Source organism: Gavialis gangeticus, unplaced genomic scaffold (assembly GCF_001723915.1).
Source record: "Gavialis gangeticus isolate Ggan-Ray unplaced genomic scaffold, GavGan_comp1, whole genome shotgun sequence".
Lineage (NCBI taxonomy): Eukaryota > Metazoa > Chordata > Crocodylia > Gavialidae > Gavialis > Gavialis gangeticus.
This window is the reverse complement of record NW_017728992.1, coordinates 110790054-110810017: the sequence shown is the minus strand read 5'-3', so window position 1 is coordinate 110810017 and position 19964 is coordinate 110790054. Positions and strand designations below refer to the sequence as shown.

The window sequence follows — 19964 nt, the reverse complement described above, 5'->3', positions numbered from 1 at the left end:
AACCCACAGCCCCCCACCCACCAACCCCATCCTCTGATTTTGTGACCCCATTTGGGGTCATAACCCACAGTTTGGGAACTGCTGCCCTATACGGACACTGAAAACCTAATGAATGCATTCTTGTTTCATTCCTTGGCCGCCAAATATTATTGATCCAGTTTTTCTACTTTAGCCAGCAAGATAAGAGTGCCTATTTCTATATTTCCCTCCTTTGGATCCTGCAACTCATTTTAGTTGTCAGAAGAGCCGGTGGAAACATCAAAACTGAGGACCCCAACTCAGACTTCCAGGTTCGGAAAATGGAGTCTGGACATTTTTGGTTTTATTTCCGCTACTCATTATATAAAATGCTGTAAAATGATTGAAGTTCACAATTAAAGTTATCGAAATAAAAATATAATACTGACCTTATCCACATTCATTCTTTTAAATGATGCTTGCAAAAGTTTGAAGTTGTGAATATATTCATGCTCCAGCTTTGCTTGAAACTTTACTTTCTTCAAGCTAATGCACCCTGGGAACAACATATCCATGAACTGGCAGTAGGCTGCTCCTATAAGAAGACGATATACAGACATTAATTTTGATGCCCCCAGGTGAGACTAAGTGGCATTTATGGCTGGAAGAGAAAGTAGCTATGGTTAATACCTATTGCTGTAATTTATTTTAATGCCAAGCACCCAAGACATGTCCATCCACTACATGTGGACTAGTGTAAATGACATATTAATAAAAAGTACTTCATCCAGTCTGGATGCACTGAGCACTGTTGGGTAACTTATAAAAAGATAACCAGGACCGAGGCAAAGTAAATCATACCTTCCATCTACAACCAATGTACTTAGAGCAGCATGGCTAGGAACAGATGTTGCATTTATCCCTGAATAAGTTGTGCCTGTGTTTATCCCAGAGCAAAAATATCCTCGGATTGGTGTGCATACACATCATCCTTCTAATCAGGATTTAGCGAGTAGCTGAATGTACTGCTGTTTTTCCTTCCAATGAATCACTGAAGCTATCCTAAGATAACAGCACAGATGTATATCCTGGGATAAACCATTCCCACCTTTTAAGGAGACAGATCAAAAAAGGGTTTCATAACCTTAGACAGCACTGAGATGTACTGCAGGTACCTAAATCCTAAGCATCCCTACTCAGCTGCTATCTAAAATTTGGGAAGGGCCCAAATTTATTTTTGTTTCCTTTTTTTGGACCTGAAAGTCTCTTAGGAGCCTGCAGTTCTACCTTGTACAGATGACCAGAGATGTGTCTAAGCAGGTGGACACCTAGCAGCCACCTGAGACCCATTAAGTTCCAGAATCCAGGCAGAGGTGTTTACATCTCTTGTGGAGCCCCAATCAGGTAAGTGTGCTCAGAGCTTACCTTTCATAAGAACATAAGATGTAACATTGGCCTATCCCAGTACCCCATCTCTGATACTGGCAAGAGTGGATGCTTTAGAAGGAAACCACAGAAAGCAGCAAGTTGAGGAAGTATGCACACAAAGGACAACTGTGGCCACTTGTACTCAAAGACAGCATTGGAAGAAGTAGTGTCTGCCTTTTACATAATGGCTACATAGCAAGAGGACTCACCCAAGAAGTGGGAGACATGGCTTATAGCCTCTTCTCTGGCCCATCTCTTCCACCTCCCACAAAACTGTATCCTAACCTGCAAGCTATGGGCCAGACCTTCCTGTTATTGGGTCATGGTACAGAAAGAAATACAAGATGCCAATGGCCAGAGATAGAAGACCAGAAAAAGCTAAACTCATCACACCATGGCTGGGCAATATGTAATCCATGGGAGCCATTAGATCCAGCCTACAGATGTGGGGCTTTGGCAGCATGTCACAGTAGGGAAGAGTGGCAGTGGCAGGAGCTTTCCCAGGGTCACAGCAGGGAGAAGCAGTGGTGGTGAGCCGATCCTAGTGCCTGTCTCTCTTTTACTGGAGCTGGGTCATTCTTGCCCATGGTCTAGAGAGTATCATTCAGGAATGAGAGCTCTCCCTGTGCTGCTGTGGGGAGAAGTGGTGCTGGCAGCTGAGTCCTAGCACCCACCCTTCTCAGACCTGAGCTGGGTCACTCTGGCCTGCAGCCTCAAAAAGTTTGCCAACTGCTGAACAAGTCTCTTTTATATAAAAAGTGGCACCCCGCCCCAACTAGCCATAGGTTAAGAAGAGCAAATCTTGCTCAGTTCTTTTACAGCAAGGGTGTCAAACGCACCTTGCCTCCTAGGCAGGATCCAGACTGTGGGGCTTTTTGTAGGTAAGGCCAACAATGACCACACATGGCAGTGGCCCAAGTGGGGCTATGGTGGCCCAGCCTTCATTTTTCCCCCTACCAGGAATGACCATGCCCAATTTGACCCCACAGCCCTGGATTCTGTGGGAGGCTCCACCCCTTCTTCCTCTGCCCCCAGATCCTGTGGGGATACCAGGAACCCTACAGCCCAAAGGGAATACTCCCTGGGATGGATCCAGGCCATGGTCTGTATGTTTGACACCCCTGTTTTAAAGGACAGGGGCCTACCCCTACCAGCACTGGATTCTGAGTGGACAGGGGCATCTTAATAGCAGTCCTGATTCAAGGTCTTAAGTTAGGGGTGGGCAAAATACTGCCCGTAGACTGGATCTGTCCTACCAGGCAGTTTCATCCGGCTGGGGGTACCTATCAACTAGTTGTCCTCCACCTAGCCCTCACACCTCGTTCTTACCCCAGCCTAGCTTCCAAGCAGGACTGCTGTTGCCACTGCTGCAGCCGCCAGGGGACTGCTCAGCTTTCCCAGTGTCTTCCTTGCTCCTGGCACCAGTTAGGGAAATTGGGGGCAGGTGTGGGGCTGCAGCTGGGTAGGAGCACAGAACTTGGGGCTGGGACTGGCAGTAGTGTGGAGCCCATGCCCAGGGGGGGAATGGTAACATGGAACTAGGGTGGGCATGGTGTAGGTGGGAGGGAGGGTGGGGGGACCTATTCCCACACACTCCCTCCCATAGCGCACAGCCCCTGCCAGTGGCAGCAGCAGCAGCAGCAGCAGCTGGCAGGCAATCAGGGTACTCATAGCCCTTGCAGGTGCTGGCGGTGCGCAGCCATGCAGCCAGTGCTGCACATGGCAGCAAGGCATGCAACCTGGCCAGCTCACCTCTTATCACACAGGGCTCCACGTGGTACACATGCAGCTGCCAGCACTCACGGACCATCAGGGAAAGCCCTGCATGATGGAGCCAGCTGCCTTCACTGCTCTCTGCCGCGAAGGTGCTGGGACTGGAGCTCTGCCCCCTTGCTCCCCGCCCCAGTCCCAGGACCTGCATGGGGCTTCATTGCATGGGACTTTCCCTGGTGCTGTGAGTGTCTGCAGCTGCATGTGCGCCTTGCAGAGTCCCGTGCAATAGAGCAGGCTGGCTGGGCCATATGCAGCACTGGTTGGCACTGCACGCCGCTGGGCAGTGGCCCCTGCGAAGGCCATGAGCATCTGCCACCTGTTGTTGCTGCTGCCACTGGCCAGGGCTATGCACCAGAGGGAGTGTGTGTGTGGGGGGGGTCCTCACACTCCCTACCCTCCCTCACACCCGCACGCTGCCCCCACATATGCACACCCCAACATACCCTATTGCCCCCTCACACACACAGCCACACCCCCTCACAAGCACCCACACATACCCCCCACCCCCAACTACATCCCACATCCCCCACACACAATATATAACAGTAAGACTTTCTTTTTGAGTTATTATGCAATCATATATACACTATGCAAACACAAATCATGACAAAAATATTTTTTGTAATACAATTAAAATATGTTATAGTATGTGTTTGACTTTTAGCATAGGATTTATTTTTTTCTGGTTCCAAGCTGGCAACACCCCCTCCAAAAAGGAGTACTTTGGGGGGTGGGGGAAGGCAAGTGGAGGGACTTTGTGGCAAATGTTAGGGGTTAGGGGTAGGACTTCCGGTTCCAAGCTGGCGATGAGGGGGTGAGGCCCCTGTCAAAGGGTGCAGCTACCCTTGCAACCCTTGACAGTTCACCAAAACTCATTAAGCAGCCCTCCAGCTGAAATAACTGCCTGCCCCTGTCCTAAGTTCTACAGAAGAGCAGAAATGCAGACAAAGCCATGCACTTCTTTTTGCTTAGATCTATGCAACTACTAATGGGGAATTTTTTGATCACCTTTGGAACAACTCCTCATATCCAATATAGGAAGCCTAAGTGCCTAAACTTTGGGTTTGGATTTCACTCCGATGGCTATTTCACTGCTATTTCACATAGCAGGTGGGCACTGAGAGACTTTCTCTTGGATCTCACCCAGACTCCTTTCCCACTTTAAAACAAAGCCACCTAATCAGAACCCCCATACTCTCTTCAGCTGGACCAAGTGAAAACATTTTTTGTCCCCTGGAGCTGAAAGTCCCAAACTACTTTACATCTCAGTACCACGCAGTCCCTAGGTAATCTATTCAATGACCATATATCAAAGCATGGCTTAAAACAGGCAGAAGAGCAAAGACTCAGGGTTACATGACTATAGACAGAAATTATAGGGTGTCAGCCAATGGGATTAAAGTATCCAATGACAAAAAAGTTCAGGGAAATTTTAAGATAAAGCATTAAGAATAAGTCAGACACAGAAACAGAACTATATCTGTGCATGCAGGTAATTGAATGCTTAGTACTATTTTCACATTCAGTTTCAAATGTCAAAAATAAGAATTTTGTGCATTCATGAGAAGTTCTAATGCACATAAATGTTGGTGTGTGCATTTCATAAGTTATCTCAGTTTGAGACTTTTTTTGGCGAATTTTTAGTGTTGTTTAGTATCCAGGTATGGTACTAGATTAATACTCGACAAAGAAGATGGAAAATTTTTAAACTTGACTACATTTTACATCAATGTGCCTCAATCATGTTTTGGAGGGATCAATATTTATGCATCACATAGTTCTCATTTTCTGTACCCAGTCATCCATCATATGAATGGTGACAGAGATTGTGACTCCCAGCAAAGAAAAGAAACAGTTTGAGCTAGGAAAATGAGTTACACAAGATATGAATGAGGCTATCGTGTATGTGACTTTGTCAAGGCTATGGCAAAAGCTAAGATTTAGTGCTGAGCACTGCCACTATTTCTGAGTATCTTTTTTCCACAGCATAACTTAGTAGGTGAAGTTTACAGTAAGGATATGAATTTCCAAGGACACCTCATTCTTAGTGGCTTGTAATGGCTTTGGTATGATCAGAAAGAAAACTAAAGACATCCCTGTAAGAAAAGAGTCCATTGACAAGATAAAAACCATCAGATGAAACGCTTGCATCTATGAATAGGAATAGCAATACAGAGTTTGTATTTAGTGATGCTATCCACTAATCAAAGTTATGTAACATAGTACTGTTTAAAAAGTGAACAGTTAGTAATAATACAAACCATATAATATTCTATTTGGATTTATTTAGAGGTCATTGTGCAACTAATTCAAGATGTAAAGAGTCTGGAATAAACTCCATTCTTCTGTGGTACAGGGTTTCATGGTGCTGAGGTACCCACAATTTTCCCTAAAGCAATCATTTTCGTTTATAGAATGGTTGAACCCCCGCCCAAAAAGAAACCCAACACATTCCAAAACTATTTTAATATCTGCTGGTAATGTACATTCTTCCTGCATCCGTAGACCAGCGATTCTTAACCAGGGTACTATGGCCCTCTGATGTGCCTTGAGTTCCTTTCAAGGGTGTCATGGGGTGCCACACACTGTTGGTACTGTTAGGTGTGCAAACATGATTCACATGACAAACACAGGGATTTCAAACAGGAACCCATAGTGTTAAACATATTCTGACCTGCTGTGGTCCGAGTTCTTTTTGTAGTAAAAAACAAGTGAAAACTATGAGCTTGTGTTTTGAGTCTACCAAGGAGTGCCTTGAGTCTATTAAGTGAATGGTTTACAACAGTGGTTCCCACTCTTTTTTTGCCACGAGCCGCTGCTGGGAGCAGAGGATGGCAGTAGCCTGGGGACAAGGGAGCTCCTGGCACACAGCGCGACTTGTCCTTTGTGCACCAGCATTGCCCCCGTGACCCTCATTTGGGTCGCGACCCAAGGTTGGGAACCACTGCTCTAGACACAGGCTTACTAGGATTGACACATGAGGGATGCTGCTTTTTCTGTGTTCTTTACTCATATTGGCAATTCTTTCTCCTGTACCTTGCAGTCAGACAGTAGCTGGCTGTGTGCAATACTCAGGTACCAGAAATAATGTGAATGTATTCCACTAAAGCACTGACCTGGATTTTGGTCTCTGATATAGTAACGAATCTTGCTGCCTGACCACTCCAACAATAGTATGACCTTTACAGTAAGGATTTAGTTTTTTAAAGCGAATCTTCCTAAGGTGAACAGAGCAATATGCTACCAAATAGAGTCAAAACCAAGTGAAACCACTACTAGTTCAAAGTTTGAGGTGGTTGAACACAGTGGAAGGGGCAAAAATATAAATAAGGGTAATGGCCATGCTAAAATCCTTAGGGGAAAAATGAGGAACTGGATTAACTATGTTTAACATTACAGACTAAACCACACCAACTCACAATTACTAGACTTGCATTATGAACTCTGAGAAAAAGACAAAACAACACAGTTTATGACATCCAGGGTTCAGTCACCAGCTCCTCTAACATTTTATGTCATCTCCTGCTTACACTGCCCCTCTGCTGTTTACCTTAGACAGAAAGGGCAATCTCTACATGAAAGAATGAATGGACACTGATCTGACATCAAGTCCAGAAATACACAAAAGCCTGTGGCAGAACATCTTAACCTCTCTGGACCTCAGAATAGCTGTTCTTAGATAGCAAAACTTTAAAAACCAGACTTGAATATGAAATTGTGGAACAAAAAATCATCCACAGACTGAATTGTGTTAAGTATGGTCTCTGGATTCTTATCCCATAACCTGGATTAGTTTTTAACCCCCAGGATCCTGTGGGTTCATCACTGTTGTTCTTTTCAACCCACATTTACCAGTCTCAGCTGTGCTCGCTCTCCTGTCCTTTGTATATGAGGTAGAAGGAAGGGCATAGACACACTTTATAAATTAACTGAATCAGAAATGCATAAGCTTTTATAAGCAAGAGCTCACTTCTTCAGATGGTATCACTCTTTGAATTTAAAACACTCTTTCTATTTGAACACCTGCTCCTGGTTGGTTCTTCCATAGCATCTGATGAAGTAAGCTCTTTTCTTATGAAAGCTTATGCAGCTCTGAATTAGTTAGTTTATAAGGTGCAACTTTGCCTTGCCTTCTGAGAAAGGGAGTAGAGTTTGAGCTCTCATACCTAGAAAGGTAATTGCTGAGAAATGTCAAGTTCTCATGTATAGCTAGTGCCTATACCCAGAGCACTGCTCTCCCTCCTCATAATGTAGGCAGGCCAGATTAACCCTTTAGTGGGCCCTAGGCAAACAAACTCATGGGCATCGACTTCTGTCACTCAATAATTATAATATGCAAAATAAACACAACTAGGCCCCTTCTTTACTTAGGGTCCTAGGAATATGCCTGGTTTGCCTATGCATTAATCCAGCCCTGAATGTAGGTAATAAAAAATTCTTATAGCCATTTATTTCCCAGCACAGACACGTATTGCAGATCATTAAGCCCTTTATACCTAAACATTTTAGTTGTTCCCCCTACTATCAAGAAATTTTGCACAGCCAGAGGGGAGAGAAGCCTTTAAAAAACAGAAGGGATTGAGAGGCAAATCCAGGCATTAACTCTTAATTTGACCAGGTTTTAAAGTTAAAACTGGCCCGTTAATGTTGCAGAAAGTTCTACCCGTGACAATAGGGCTGTGCGAAGCTTCAGTCGCTGATTTGATTCGGCAAAGATTCGGTGGCTGAATCTCCGAAACCGAATCAAATCAGGAAACTCTTTAATCTCTCCAAATCAAATCGGAACCCTCTGACTTGATTCAGAAAGATTAGATTATTCAGACAGACACAGCTTTAAACATTTTTTTCTACATACCTCAAGGTACTTGGCAGCTCGTGAATGCTGTGATGGTGGGGCAGATGGAGTGTCGCACAGGAGCGCGGTAGGGTCCCCAGAGCACTCAGCAGCAGACCCAGAAGTGGACCAGAAGCACTTCTGGGTCCACTGGGGGGCTCCTCTGCACTCCCTGGCTCGGTGACTGGTGCCTCCTGAGTCTGGGCGCACGGGTGGGACACCCCAGCGTGCTTGGCGGTGGACCCAGAAGCAGACCAGAAGTACTTCCGGGTTCACTGCCGATCACGCAGGGTCCCCCCCACCTTGCACTCCTGTGGTACGCTTCATCTGCCCCACCTTCGCAGTGTTCACGAGCCACACCTGGTACCTCGAGGTATGTAGAAAAAACATTTAAAGCTGTGTCTATGGCCAAATTGCTGATTCTCTGAATCAGCATCAAATCTGAATCGAATCGGGACAGTGATCTGAATCAAAGAATTGAATCACTGTCCCCAATTACGGCTGAATCTGAATCCAAATCAATTATGGCCCATTTTGCACACTCCTACGTGACAATCACTTTACCATATCAATTTAGTTCTTCAGCTTCTTACAGCTCACCATGATATAATTTAAATAAATAACGTTTCTGCAGAAGACTATCTATCCCTTGTCACTGCATTTTCTTAGTTTTCAGAAACTTCTTTGTTTTTGCACTAAGTTAACAAATATAAAAATGGATATTGAAAACAGGACAGCAAGAATCAAACCAGGACTGCTGTCTCTCAGGGTTCATCTACATCTTCCCCCATTTCCCCCCCCCCGTCTTTTCTTTAATATAATCCACTAAAGAGACTTCAATTAATTTTTCTAATGAAAGATGGACATTACAAACCAGCAGCACGATAGCAAAGGGGTTATTGAATTTTTACAGATGTATCAGTGGTAGAACAGAATAAAACAGGACTTTTCCTATATTTTTATTTTTATCATTATTTTACTATTATTAAAATCAATTTAGAATTTTGACAGGAAGTTCATTTTGGTTGTTGCTTCTGCTATAATGATCAAGTCACTGACTTTTCTGAATATTCCAAAGCTAGATGACAAACACTGTTTGCAAACGTGGTTGTGCTGACTGACTACATGCTAACTGGGTCCCCTCATGTATGTCGTTACCCCACATGTACGTAGGCACAAATCTATATGCGTTTCTAAACTGGACGACATAGAAAAAAGCTGCTGTGAAACACAGCAGTAGTGCCTGTTTTAATTGGTATAGGTAGCTAGCAACAGCAACATTTTAAGTATTTATGTTTACTGAAAAATAACCAATTCTCCAAGTGAAGTCAGAGTTGATGTTTTATATAGCCTTTGAATCAGCAAATATGCCAGAATATCGCACTTCTGGCCAATGGGAGGCTTATGAATCATTTTTTCTTTCCCTCCTGGAGAGAAATTCCACTGCGTCCTAGAAGCTGAACAGCATCACCAAGCCTTCAGAACTTGGGTGTGGAAGTATACGCTGAGTTGTGCTGGCAGTCAGCCATTTATACACTGATGGCGTCTGCTGAATTTTCTCCATGGAGCTTACAACACACCATGCAGCAAATGTAAATGATGAGTATGCCCACAATGGTAATCAGGATGTCAAACAGCTGTAATAGGGGTGTGATTGGCCTCAGAAATAGAACAAAAATATGGAAAAAGAAATTGCGGACAGTGAAATCTTTAAATAGCTTAGAATTTTTATTGACATTAGGGCTGGTAGGGACCTTGGAAGATCATCAAAGTCAGGTAGGGTCAAAGGATCCCAAATAAATAGTTTAGATCAATAAATAGCTTAGAAATTTTAATTAAAAGCTTCTATCTTGTGTAACATTAATGCTGGTAATTGTCACCAACTCCATGTTATACACACAATATATGTGCGCGCGCGCGCACGCACACACACACAAATCAGACTTATGGTTAAATTATTTATTTGCTCATTTTAGTAGCATTTTCAGAGCTGTAGGCATTGCTTCTATGCTCCACATTTAGCCCTACTCTAACGTCATTTTTAGTTTTCTTTTTTTCCCTTTATGTGCTGTCCCCGCCCCCCATTTTGCCTACATCATTTTAGAATTTGCTCTGCAGTGTACAGTCTCCTCGGTATCATTGTTTTGCATCTCCCTCCCCCACTTAGATCTATCAGAGGCCTTCCTCATGCTCAGAATCTAAACAAACAGTTTTCCTGATAATCCAAAGACACCAAATGTCTTTGTCTTCTCCTTTGTCTTCGAGACAGTTCATCAGGGTCACCTCTTCCTTTTAATCTTTAGGATTACCTGAAAATGAGAGCCTGCTGATCTTGAATGCAACCCAGAATCAAGTACTCTGAATCTGTGGCCCTTCAGAAGGGTCTACAGCACTCCTGTTCACTAACACAACCGGACATGACTTGCTCTTGCTTAACACTATGTAGTTTAGTGCTAGTCTCTCTAAAGAAGTTCTTAACTATTGTATTCATCCACTGAAACAGAGTCTTAATGCAATTATCATCTTTTTAAATACTTAATTTGTAAAAACCAGAGTTCAAAAAGGAAACGCTGGGATTTTGGTTGCTAAAGTAGTAATGGCTAAAGATGAGAACCATATTCAGAAAAGGAAGGAAGATGCAGATTTGATGCTCATAATTTAAGTGATATAGCCCTTTGGAATTTTACTGATCAGAAATAATCTTTATTATCCTAGGGTAGAGGAGTTAAGTGTGAATTAGAGTGAATTAGAGTGTCATTCCTCAGAGTCAGATAGTTAGTGGTAGGTTTGAGGCCTACTGGACAGTCTTAAGTGAAAAAAGGTTTGTGTAGCGGTATAAGAGAAAATTCATTTATTAATGAACTCAAATAGAAGTTTTGCAATTCTTTAAGACTCCGCTTGAATTCATCACATCAGTGCAAACCCACAGGAAAACAGTTTTGTATAGATGCTAAAGGCATAATTCTGCCTGCAGTGACGTTATTACTGGTGGCAATCCACGGTATAAGAAGACTCATCTTGACTTACAGCTCCTACGGTGCAGGGCTGCCAAAAAAGACTTATATGTTTAAATTCTACACCAGGTAAACCATCTCATTTTGTTCACCCATTTTGCAGCAATCACTTTTCAGAGAATAACTGCACCACAGGATGGGGGGGAGGAACCTAAAAAAAAAAAGTCTTATTTTTAACTGGTGGCAAAACTATGGCAGGAGAATCAACTAACTAGGGGTCTGGCAATCAAGTAAAATTGATTTGTTTTAATATTTTGTGTAGCCCAGGGGTAATATTTTCAAAAGTGTGCAAGTTCCATTGATTTTCAATTAGGATCTGGCTCCTCTGTGTCTGAGTCACTTTTGAAAAAGATACTTAAGTGTCTGTGCAATTCAACTAATACATTGGAAACATGAGGGGTTCTTTTTGTTTGTTTTAGATAAAGACTTTTAAGGCAATTTAAAAATTAAAATATGCTTCAGAATTAAATGCAAATTCCTCCAAACAACAATCACCATAAAGTTCTAACCATCTAACTAGGTAAAACGAAGATTTAAGGCAGAAAGTCCTCAAGTTAAGAAAACCTAAGGGGCAATGGGCACGAAAAGGGCATGCTAAAAACAAAAGCCCTGCATTAATTATGTGTGCATTAGTCATCAAATGACTCATCACATGAAAATCACAGGTAGTTAAACTGATGAGAATGGACACACCCTGTATTTAAATTGACAGGATAAAAATCTTGAAAAATGAGTGTGTGATGTAAGAGTTTTGATGAAAATAGAGAAAAAACAGAGAGCATAGCAGAGTCAGTTTTAGAGCTCTTTGGAAATAGCTTTCACCTCTTCAGATTTCCTAGGGTGATCTCCTTTAAAGTCCTTTTCATGTTCTTATTTAAAAAAAGCAAATTAAGACATAAAGCATTAGCTTCCAGCACCTATTGCAAGGAAAGGCCTGAGAAAAGCAGCTGCTTATTTCTGATTTAAGGAGGCCTAACAGAATGTTTATTCTGTTCTCACACACCTTTGTGCTACTCATATGGTGCTTTTTAATATCTTTGGCATTGGTAGCATGCGTGTAGAAAGGTTGTAAATATAACCATATGCTTAGCAATGTATAGTACACTCAGTTCCCATGGCCAATGGAAGATACTGAATGCACTTCTGGAAGAGAAAGTGAATAAACGTGAAAAACATGAATATCATCATAAGAGTATAACTGATTTAGAAGTACAACTCCCATTAAAAATTTCTAAACCTTTGCTTCTAAGGAACATAAGTGCTTTTGAAAAGTCTCATCCCTTATGGCTAGGCATTTGTATGACATAATCTAAATACCTAGAGAACACCTGAATTATATACTGTATTTTGAAGGGCAGTTTCTTTTTAATGACAGCTCATTCTACTTAGAGGTGTGTGAGATAGGTACAGAGGCAATTAGAAAAAAATATTCTTGTTGTGCTTTTTTAGTACTTTAATATTAGGAATAGTTTATTTCAGAATTCACTAAGTTCATGTCCTCCAAATTCACTGCCTGTTTAAAAATATACTTTTAGGAATGTAAGCACACCAGTACCATACTGGGGCAGAAAAATGGCCCAGCATCCTGTCTTTGACAATAGCAAGTAATAGATGGTTTAGAGAGAATATATGAATAGGGCATGTCTGAAAAACCCAACATTTTAAATAATTTTGTTACAGAAAGAATGGGTTCCATAACTAAGCTAAAATGAGCGAGAAAAATAATGGTTCACCAAAAATTTTTAAAAAAGACATGGACGATTTATCCTTGAAGTGAGAATCTGAAAAGAGCATGAAGTACTTTTAAAACAGTAACAAGGTTGTGGCTTTATTTTTTAAATTTTATTCCTCCCAAGTTCTTGGTGAATTACTAATTGATCTGAAAGAAAACAACTGCTTTGAGTTTAGAGCTTTAGGCTAGAGACAGACATTATACATAAACCAGTTTAAATGATCAGAAACTGGTTTAAACCTTTAACAGAACAGACATTCAGTGCACATAAACCAGTTTCAAAATGGCCAGAACTGGTCTGAGATAAACCTGGTTGAATGTGGTATCAGACTTAACTGATTTGGCTCAAACCGGTTTATGCAATGTCTGTCCCAGACCCCTTGCTGATTTAAGATAAACCAGACTCCCTCAGCATCCCAGCATGCTCTCTGAGATGGGCAGGGCTCTCTGCTCCACAGCAGGGCTGCCCCCGCCCCTCTGCTTTCTAGCTGGAGCAGGGACTGGCCCTAGTGGAGACACTAGCCAGCATAGCCCCATTAAGGCAAAGCAGGCAGGGAGGGGACGGAGGGAGGAATTAACCCTTCTCCCTGCCCCCTTCACCTTAACGGGGCCATGCTGGGTTGGTTGTCCCACAGGGTGGGGAGGGAGGCTCTGTTCTGTGCTGGGGGGACTCTTCCCCCTCCTCCTCCTCCCAGGGTGGGGAGGGGGACTCTGTGAGGTGCTGGATGGGGACTCTTCCTCCTCCTGCCCCCCACTCCTGCCACTGCAGGGCTGGGGGGGAGGGGCTCCATGCAATGCTTCCTGGCCCCAGAGTGGGGGTGGAGAGCAGGGGAAGGCTCTGATCCATGCTGGAGGGAACTCTTCCCCCTCCTCCTCCTCCCTCCGGAGGGGCAGTGGGAGTGCGGAGTTCAGCTGGACAGGATGTGGGTGTACATGTGGATGTGAGAGTGGGGTTGTGTGGGGACCTGCACCCCCCCCACCCCATGTTGTGCATCCCCAGCTGCCTGGCAGCAGCAGCAGACAGGAAGGTCAAGGTGCTCATGCCTGGTGCAGGCGTGGCTCCAGCCAGCACTGCGTGGGGGGAGGGAGCAGAGTCTGTCTTATCCCTGTGGCTCTGTTCCCAGAGCCTGCAGCTCCAGCACTCACAATGAGGGAAGCCCCACACTGGAGTCAGCTGCTTCCCCTGCTCCTTGCCATGCAGGTCCCCACACTCTGCTGGGAGTGGAGGGAGCCCTGCCCCTGCTTCCCCACAGAGTCCAGTGCAGGGCTTCCCCTCTGTGAGTGAGGAGCTGCAGGCATGTAGCATGGAGCCCCAGGGATAGAAGCAGCTGGACAGGCTGCATGGGGCTGCGTTCCTCACCCCCAGCACAGTGCTGGCTGCCTCTATCCCGACTCAGTGCCGAAGGGAATCCCCGCACTGGACTCTGTGGGGAAGCGGGGGGGGAGAGGGAGGGGGTCCCTCCACTCCTGGCAGAGTGTGGGACCTGCACAGCAGGCAACAGGGGAAGCAGCTGGCTCTAGTGCAGGGCTTTGCCCACTGTGAGTGCTGAGCTCCGCTCCCTCCCCCCCCCGCACAGCACTGGCCAGAGTAGTGCCTTTGCTGGGCATGAGCACCCTGACGTCCCTGCCTGCTGCTGCTGCTGCCAGGCAGCAGGGGTGGCACACCATGGGGGGAGTGTGTGTGTGGGGGTCCTTACACCCCCCACCCTCCCTCATACCCCATACATCCATACCCTGCCCAGCTGAGCTCCGCACTCCCACTGCGCCTCTGTGGGGAGGAAGAAGAGGGGGAAGAGTTACCCCCAACATGGAACAGAGCCTCTCCCTGCCCTCAGGGTGGGGGAGGAGTGGGGGGAAGAATCCCCCTTTGGGGCCAGGCAGCCTCACAGAGCTCCTCTCCCCACTCCACCATGGGGGTGGGGGAAGGAGCCCCCCCCAGCACCAGACAGGGCCCCCTTTCCCAGCCCCACAGCAGTGGGGGAGAGGGAGATGGAGAAAGAGTTCCTTTCTGGGACTGGGTGTCTGTGTGCCGGGAATCCCAGCTGTTGGGGAACTGCTGGGGAGGGCCTCCCAGGGCCTGGCCACATCCCTCTCCTCAGCTCAGCTTCCCTGCAGAAGGGGGGACTACTCTAGCACCCCAGGGCTTCTGGCTTGAGCCATCGCAGGCATGTGCCAAATGTCTATCCACTTGCAAACCAGTTCACTCTCTGCAGGTTAGACTCACCTGCAAAGACCCAATCAATCCAGGCTTAGGCTTTATGAATGTTTGTCCCTAGCTTTAGAGGAGTTGCTTTTCAAGCTTCCAAGTGCTCTGCAAATGGTCTTAAAATCTGATCTCTCACATCCATTGTATTTCTTTTAATCATAAATATCATATGGAAATCATTAAGAACTCATTTACACTGCAAGATCTACTGTGTTACAGGAACCCAATGCAGCACAGCAGTGTTTGAAACATGGTTCATTTTCACAGTGCTCAAGCTACATTTTAATCATGTTTGGAAATCGCACTACAGATCTGAACTTCACGTGGCTGCAGAACAACACTGAAACAAGCTTTAGTTCTGCCCACAACACACCAAACCTGGTGGTGGAACAACTAGTCTAACGGAATCCCTCAACAAAGGTTTTTATAATATACACCTAGAAGCCTTATTTTTTGTTTTCAGATAAATGCGCCTCAACAGATACACAAGCACTTAAGTACTTTTTTTCACACAAGCACATCCCTCATCCATATACAAGTATCATGGTCAATGAGCACTTCTCTCCACTCTTGATTCCTTAAATGAACTATACTTCTCTACCACCTTCTCCAGCCCCGCTCACAAATGTCCTCTCTTCTGTACAGTTTGCTATGAAGATAAACACATTTATGTGCCCAGCTCATAGCAAGCGTGAGGAGAATACATTCTAGAGCCAACAGTCCCTCACAAAGGAGCCCTGATGACAGCTCGGCTTATGTTAACATTGGAGATGTTTATGCTCAAATCCCTTCACTGATTTCCACTGTTGACAGCCTTGCTCATGGAAAAGCAAAGTGGCTTAAACTGGGGTGTTGTATGAGATACAGGCACTCACTGCTGTCTGAGAAAAAACACTAATGAACAACTGGATGGAGTGTTAAAATTAAGAGGTTTTTTTTTTCTTTTTTAGCAGAGAGCCTTTGCTTGCATTCTTTAAAACAAATCTCTTCAAAGGAGATGCCACAAACTTTCTTTAACAAAGAGCCTAGCACTTTTCCCTTTGCAATTTAGTAGTGTGGATGCACAAGGTTCCAAAGTACAGAATACAAACTGAAGTTCTCCCAATGCACCCAATCTCAGCAATGCTAATGGCTGAAACTCAAACAGAAAAGAGTTAGCATTTGTCAGCCAATGTAGATGTTACTCTGACTCCAGGAACAAGAAAAGGGAATGCCAATGACTTAATCAGCAAAAATTGACTAGAAATGCCCTCACAAAAGAAGGGACTTATGCCAGCAGTGAAGAAAAACCTGGGCTCTGGTGGACTTTTCTCAGGGGGTGTGGGCCCCCGGATCTGCATGCAGGATGACAGCAGGCTGCTGCTGCTGGCTGGGGCCAGCGCCAGTACCCGAGTCTGCCCGGAGCAGCCAGAACTAAGAGCTGGGAAGAACCCAGTACTAGTACTGTCCTTAGCCAGTAGCAATAGCCTGCTGTCATCCCGTGCGCAGATCTGGGGGCCCATGGGGCTGTACCAGACTTCTCCGCGGGGGGCATGGGCCCCTGGATCTGCCTGTGGGATGACAGCAGGCTGCCGCTGCCAGCTGGGACCAGCACTGGGCACAGCCTGTGCCAATCACCGGGAAGACTGGTGCTGCCGCTGGCCCTAGCTGGCAGCAGCAGCAGCATGCCATCATCCTGCATGCAGAACCAGGACCCCCAGATCTGCGTGGGGCCAGCACCAGCACTGGGTTCTTCTTGGTGCTGGGTGCAGGCTGCACCGGGCAGACTGGGGTGCTGGCCAGCCAGCAGCAGCAGTATGCTGTCATCCCGTGCACAGATCCAGGGGGCTGTGCCCCCTGTGAAGAGTCCAGCACAGCCCTGCAGCTCTCCCGGGGGTCATGGGCCCCCAGATGTGCGCACAGGATGACAGCATGCCGCTGCTGCTGGCTGGAGCCAGTGGCAGCACCAGTCTTCCTGGCACTCGTCCCAACCAGCAGCAGCAGCCTGCTGTCATCCTGCACATATATCCAGAGGCCCGCATCCCCTGGGAATAGCTGGGGGATTCTTCAGGGACCTGGGGGGCGCAGGCCCCTGGATCTGCATGCTGGGAAACCTCACGTGCAGGTTGGGGGCCTGTGGTCCTCGGCAAGAGCTAGGGAAATGATCAGAGAGCTGGGGGAATCAAACGGAGAGCTAGATGTCAACATCAGAGCAGTCCTTCCCCCCTCTTCTCCCCAGCTCCTTAGTTTCTGTTTAGCTGCAGGAACCCCGGCTTCAAAATTTAAAACATTTCAAGTGCCCTTGTTTCATTCTGAAGCTGTTTCGGAGCCTTTTATTTCATTTTGATTTTGCTGTTTCAAGACTGACACACATTGAAACAGCTTCGAAATGAAACACCTGTAGAAATTTCTCACAGCTCTAGTATTCATCACATGAAAGAAATCTGTAAAGTCTCGATTAGTAGACACCGTGGTCCAGGCAAAGACAGTATGATGATACAGAAACTCAAAATGCCAGAAGATGCACATCAAGATGAAAAGCTGACAAATGAATCCATTGTCTAATCTCTACTATATATCAGTTTAATGCTGCTGAGAATTATCAAATGCGGTCAGAAAATGAGGCAAGTTATTCTTCTTTTTGTCTTGAGCATGGATTAAAGTTTCAATCCAAGGTTAGCTAGACTATGCCTTGGACTGCATATTTTTTTTAAATATTTCAAAATCCATCCATGTAAACACACACACACTGTATGGTTTATATACACAAGCCGTCAATATTATATTATAATCTTCTGCATTATTTAGAGCATGTATCTATACAGCAAAGTATTCACATTAGTCCAGTAACAAAAACAATACTGTACACAACACACCTTGGAGGGAAAGAAATTTATTAAAGTAGTATTACATTAAATATATTTGTAATGAATTACAAAAATAACCATGAAACCTAAAAGTGGCCTGACAAGAGTCTGTCCTTGATATGAAGCTCTAGTATTCTATAAATATAGGGCAGCAGAATTTAGTAATCTTAGTGCATTAAACCCTATTAATTTTTGTTTGTATGAAACCAAGGAATGAATAGTCAAAAAAGCTCTATATACTTTAGCGAACATTAGGACAATTTACTGGCATGCTGTAATCACGTACATAATTGGAGTTTTTCGTATTCAGCTCAGCAATCAAATGTGAAACCAACCCAGCCCTTTTGGCTGGAGACCAAGGACAACAACATACACACACCCAAAGCTACGAGAATTTCAGTGCTTTTATATATATATATATATATATATTGGGACAGTATTCCCCGATTACATTGTCAAAGCTAAATGACCAGAGCTGCAGACTAAATTTAGAACCTCCAGGGCTGAAATCATCCATAACCTGTTTTTTGGCACATCACTGCTAGAAACAGGCATTTTGAAAGCTCAGGGGATACCATGCTTCACTCGGCCTACTTAGCAAGGACAAAACCCCCCACATCTAGGACTTAAGAGGAATACAAATACTATATAACTAATAGAACAGCCTCTTCCTCTGCTTCTTCTCATTCCCAATCCATTCAGTTAACCAGCTACTAGGAAACAAGCTGGTGTCTACAGTACATACTGTAAGCCATATTTAACAACTATGAAAGATAAAATGGTATTTAACAAAGGAAGTGACTTTGCTGTTTTTGTCCCATCTGTTAAAATTGGTATCTTAAGCTTTTTAATGAAATATTTATTAAGAGTACAAAATGGTGCCTAATGGTAGAACATCATTCTATAATTTAGAATTTATACCTAAAGTATTAAATGGTCACTTTGTTTTCAATGCATGTAGGCAGTGATTTTCAGAATGTCTCAGCATCAGTGAGAACAATGGGTGTTCACCCATTTTTATAAACAGGGACTTAGTATTTTTTATTCAAATTATTTCTGTTCCTCTCATTCTTTCTCACTTGATTTAGCTTTTGATGGCCTTTGGATTCCTTCTTTTATCCAAAAAGGAAAACAAATTGTATAATCTATATGACTTCATGAAATCTTAATGCTTTTTTTTTTTTTAAGGCCAAATACCATTATAGTTTTATATTAGGTGATAAAATCCTGTTATCTTAGTTGCTCTGTAGCTCACTGTTAATGCTGTGAAATGCTTCCAAGTGTTACAAAGCTTCCCACATCCTCCTTGTCTTTGAAGTCTTTCAGAAATGCTCATATTTTATGGAAGCTAACATTAAGCTGCATGAAGGTTGCAAACAGAACATTTGGCCAAAGGAATGCTACAATGAATGAATTAGATCAGCAGTTTTCAAACTGTGGTCCATGGAGCACTTGCTGGTGGTCCACAGACAGCTTGCTGGTCATACTGTGCAATCTAACCTTGTTTCCATCTGCAAAATGGAATGGTATTGAGGGACCTAAAATTTACATACACATACACACACTTGCATATATATTTTTTGGAAACATATAAAGTAATAGTTGGAAAGGTACTCTCTCTATATACCTAGATAGGTAGATAGGCTACCTTTCCAAATATTACTTTTCCATGTAAATAATCATTTTAGTTGCCATGGGTGATGTGCGATAGCACATGGGAAGGGGCCAGTGCAATCACAAATTCCAGAGGAAGAAGTCCATGAAACTATCACAGTCCACACTGCCATACAGTTCAAAGCTTAAATTTGATTCAAGATTTCAGACACTAAGATATTTCTGTATAGTAAAAAGAACTATGCTAAGCCAAGATATGGTTAACATATTCCCAGGTCCACAAAAAGAGGACACCTGGCCAGGGGGCAGTGAGGGGTGGAAATATGATGGTGGGGGAGGCAGTGAGCCCTGCCCCTGCCCATTCTGCTGCTCCTCACTGATAAGCCACCCCCCCAGCCCTGCTGGTGCCCCTCACTCCCAGTCCACTGCCCCCTGGTGCTGCCAGTGCCCCACACACCCAACCCATAGTCACCTGCCCCCTGCCCCCAGTGCCCCTCACTCCTGACCCACAGCCCCCTGCTCCCCTCCCATCCCTTGCTCCTGATCTAGAGCCCCTTGC

The 19964-nt window shown here is 44.5% G+C and overlaps 1 protein-coding gene across 3 annotated transcripts in view; it reads right to left on the bottom strand.

The window, feature by feature from the left end:
• The window catches only part of MAPRE2 (microtubule associated protein RP/EB family member 2), a 122196-nt gene that overhangs the window by 35354 nt on the left and 66878 nt on the right, over positions 1–19964 (bottom strand). For all 3 annotated transcript variants that reach the window (XM_019526910.1, XM_019526919.1, XM_019526928.1), the window contains one exon: positions 408–553. In XM_019526910.1, the coding sequence (XP_019382455.1) occupies positions 408–553 (146 nt within the window). The remainder of the gene's footprint in view (positions 1–407; positions 554–19964) is intronic.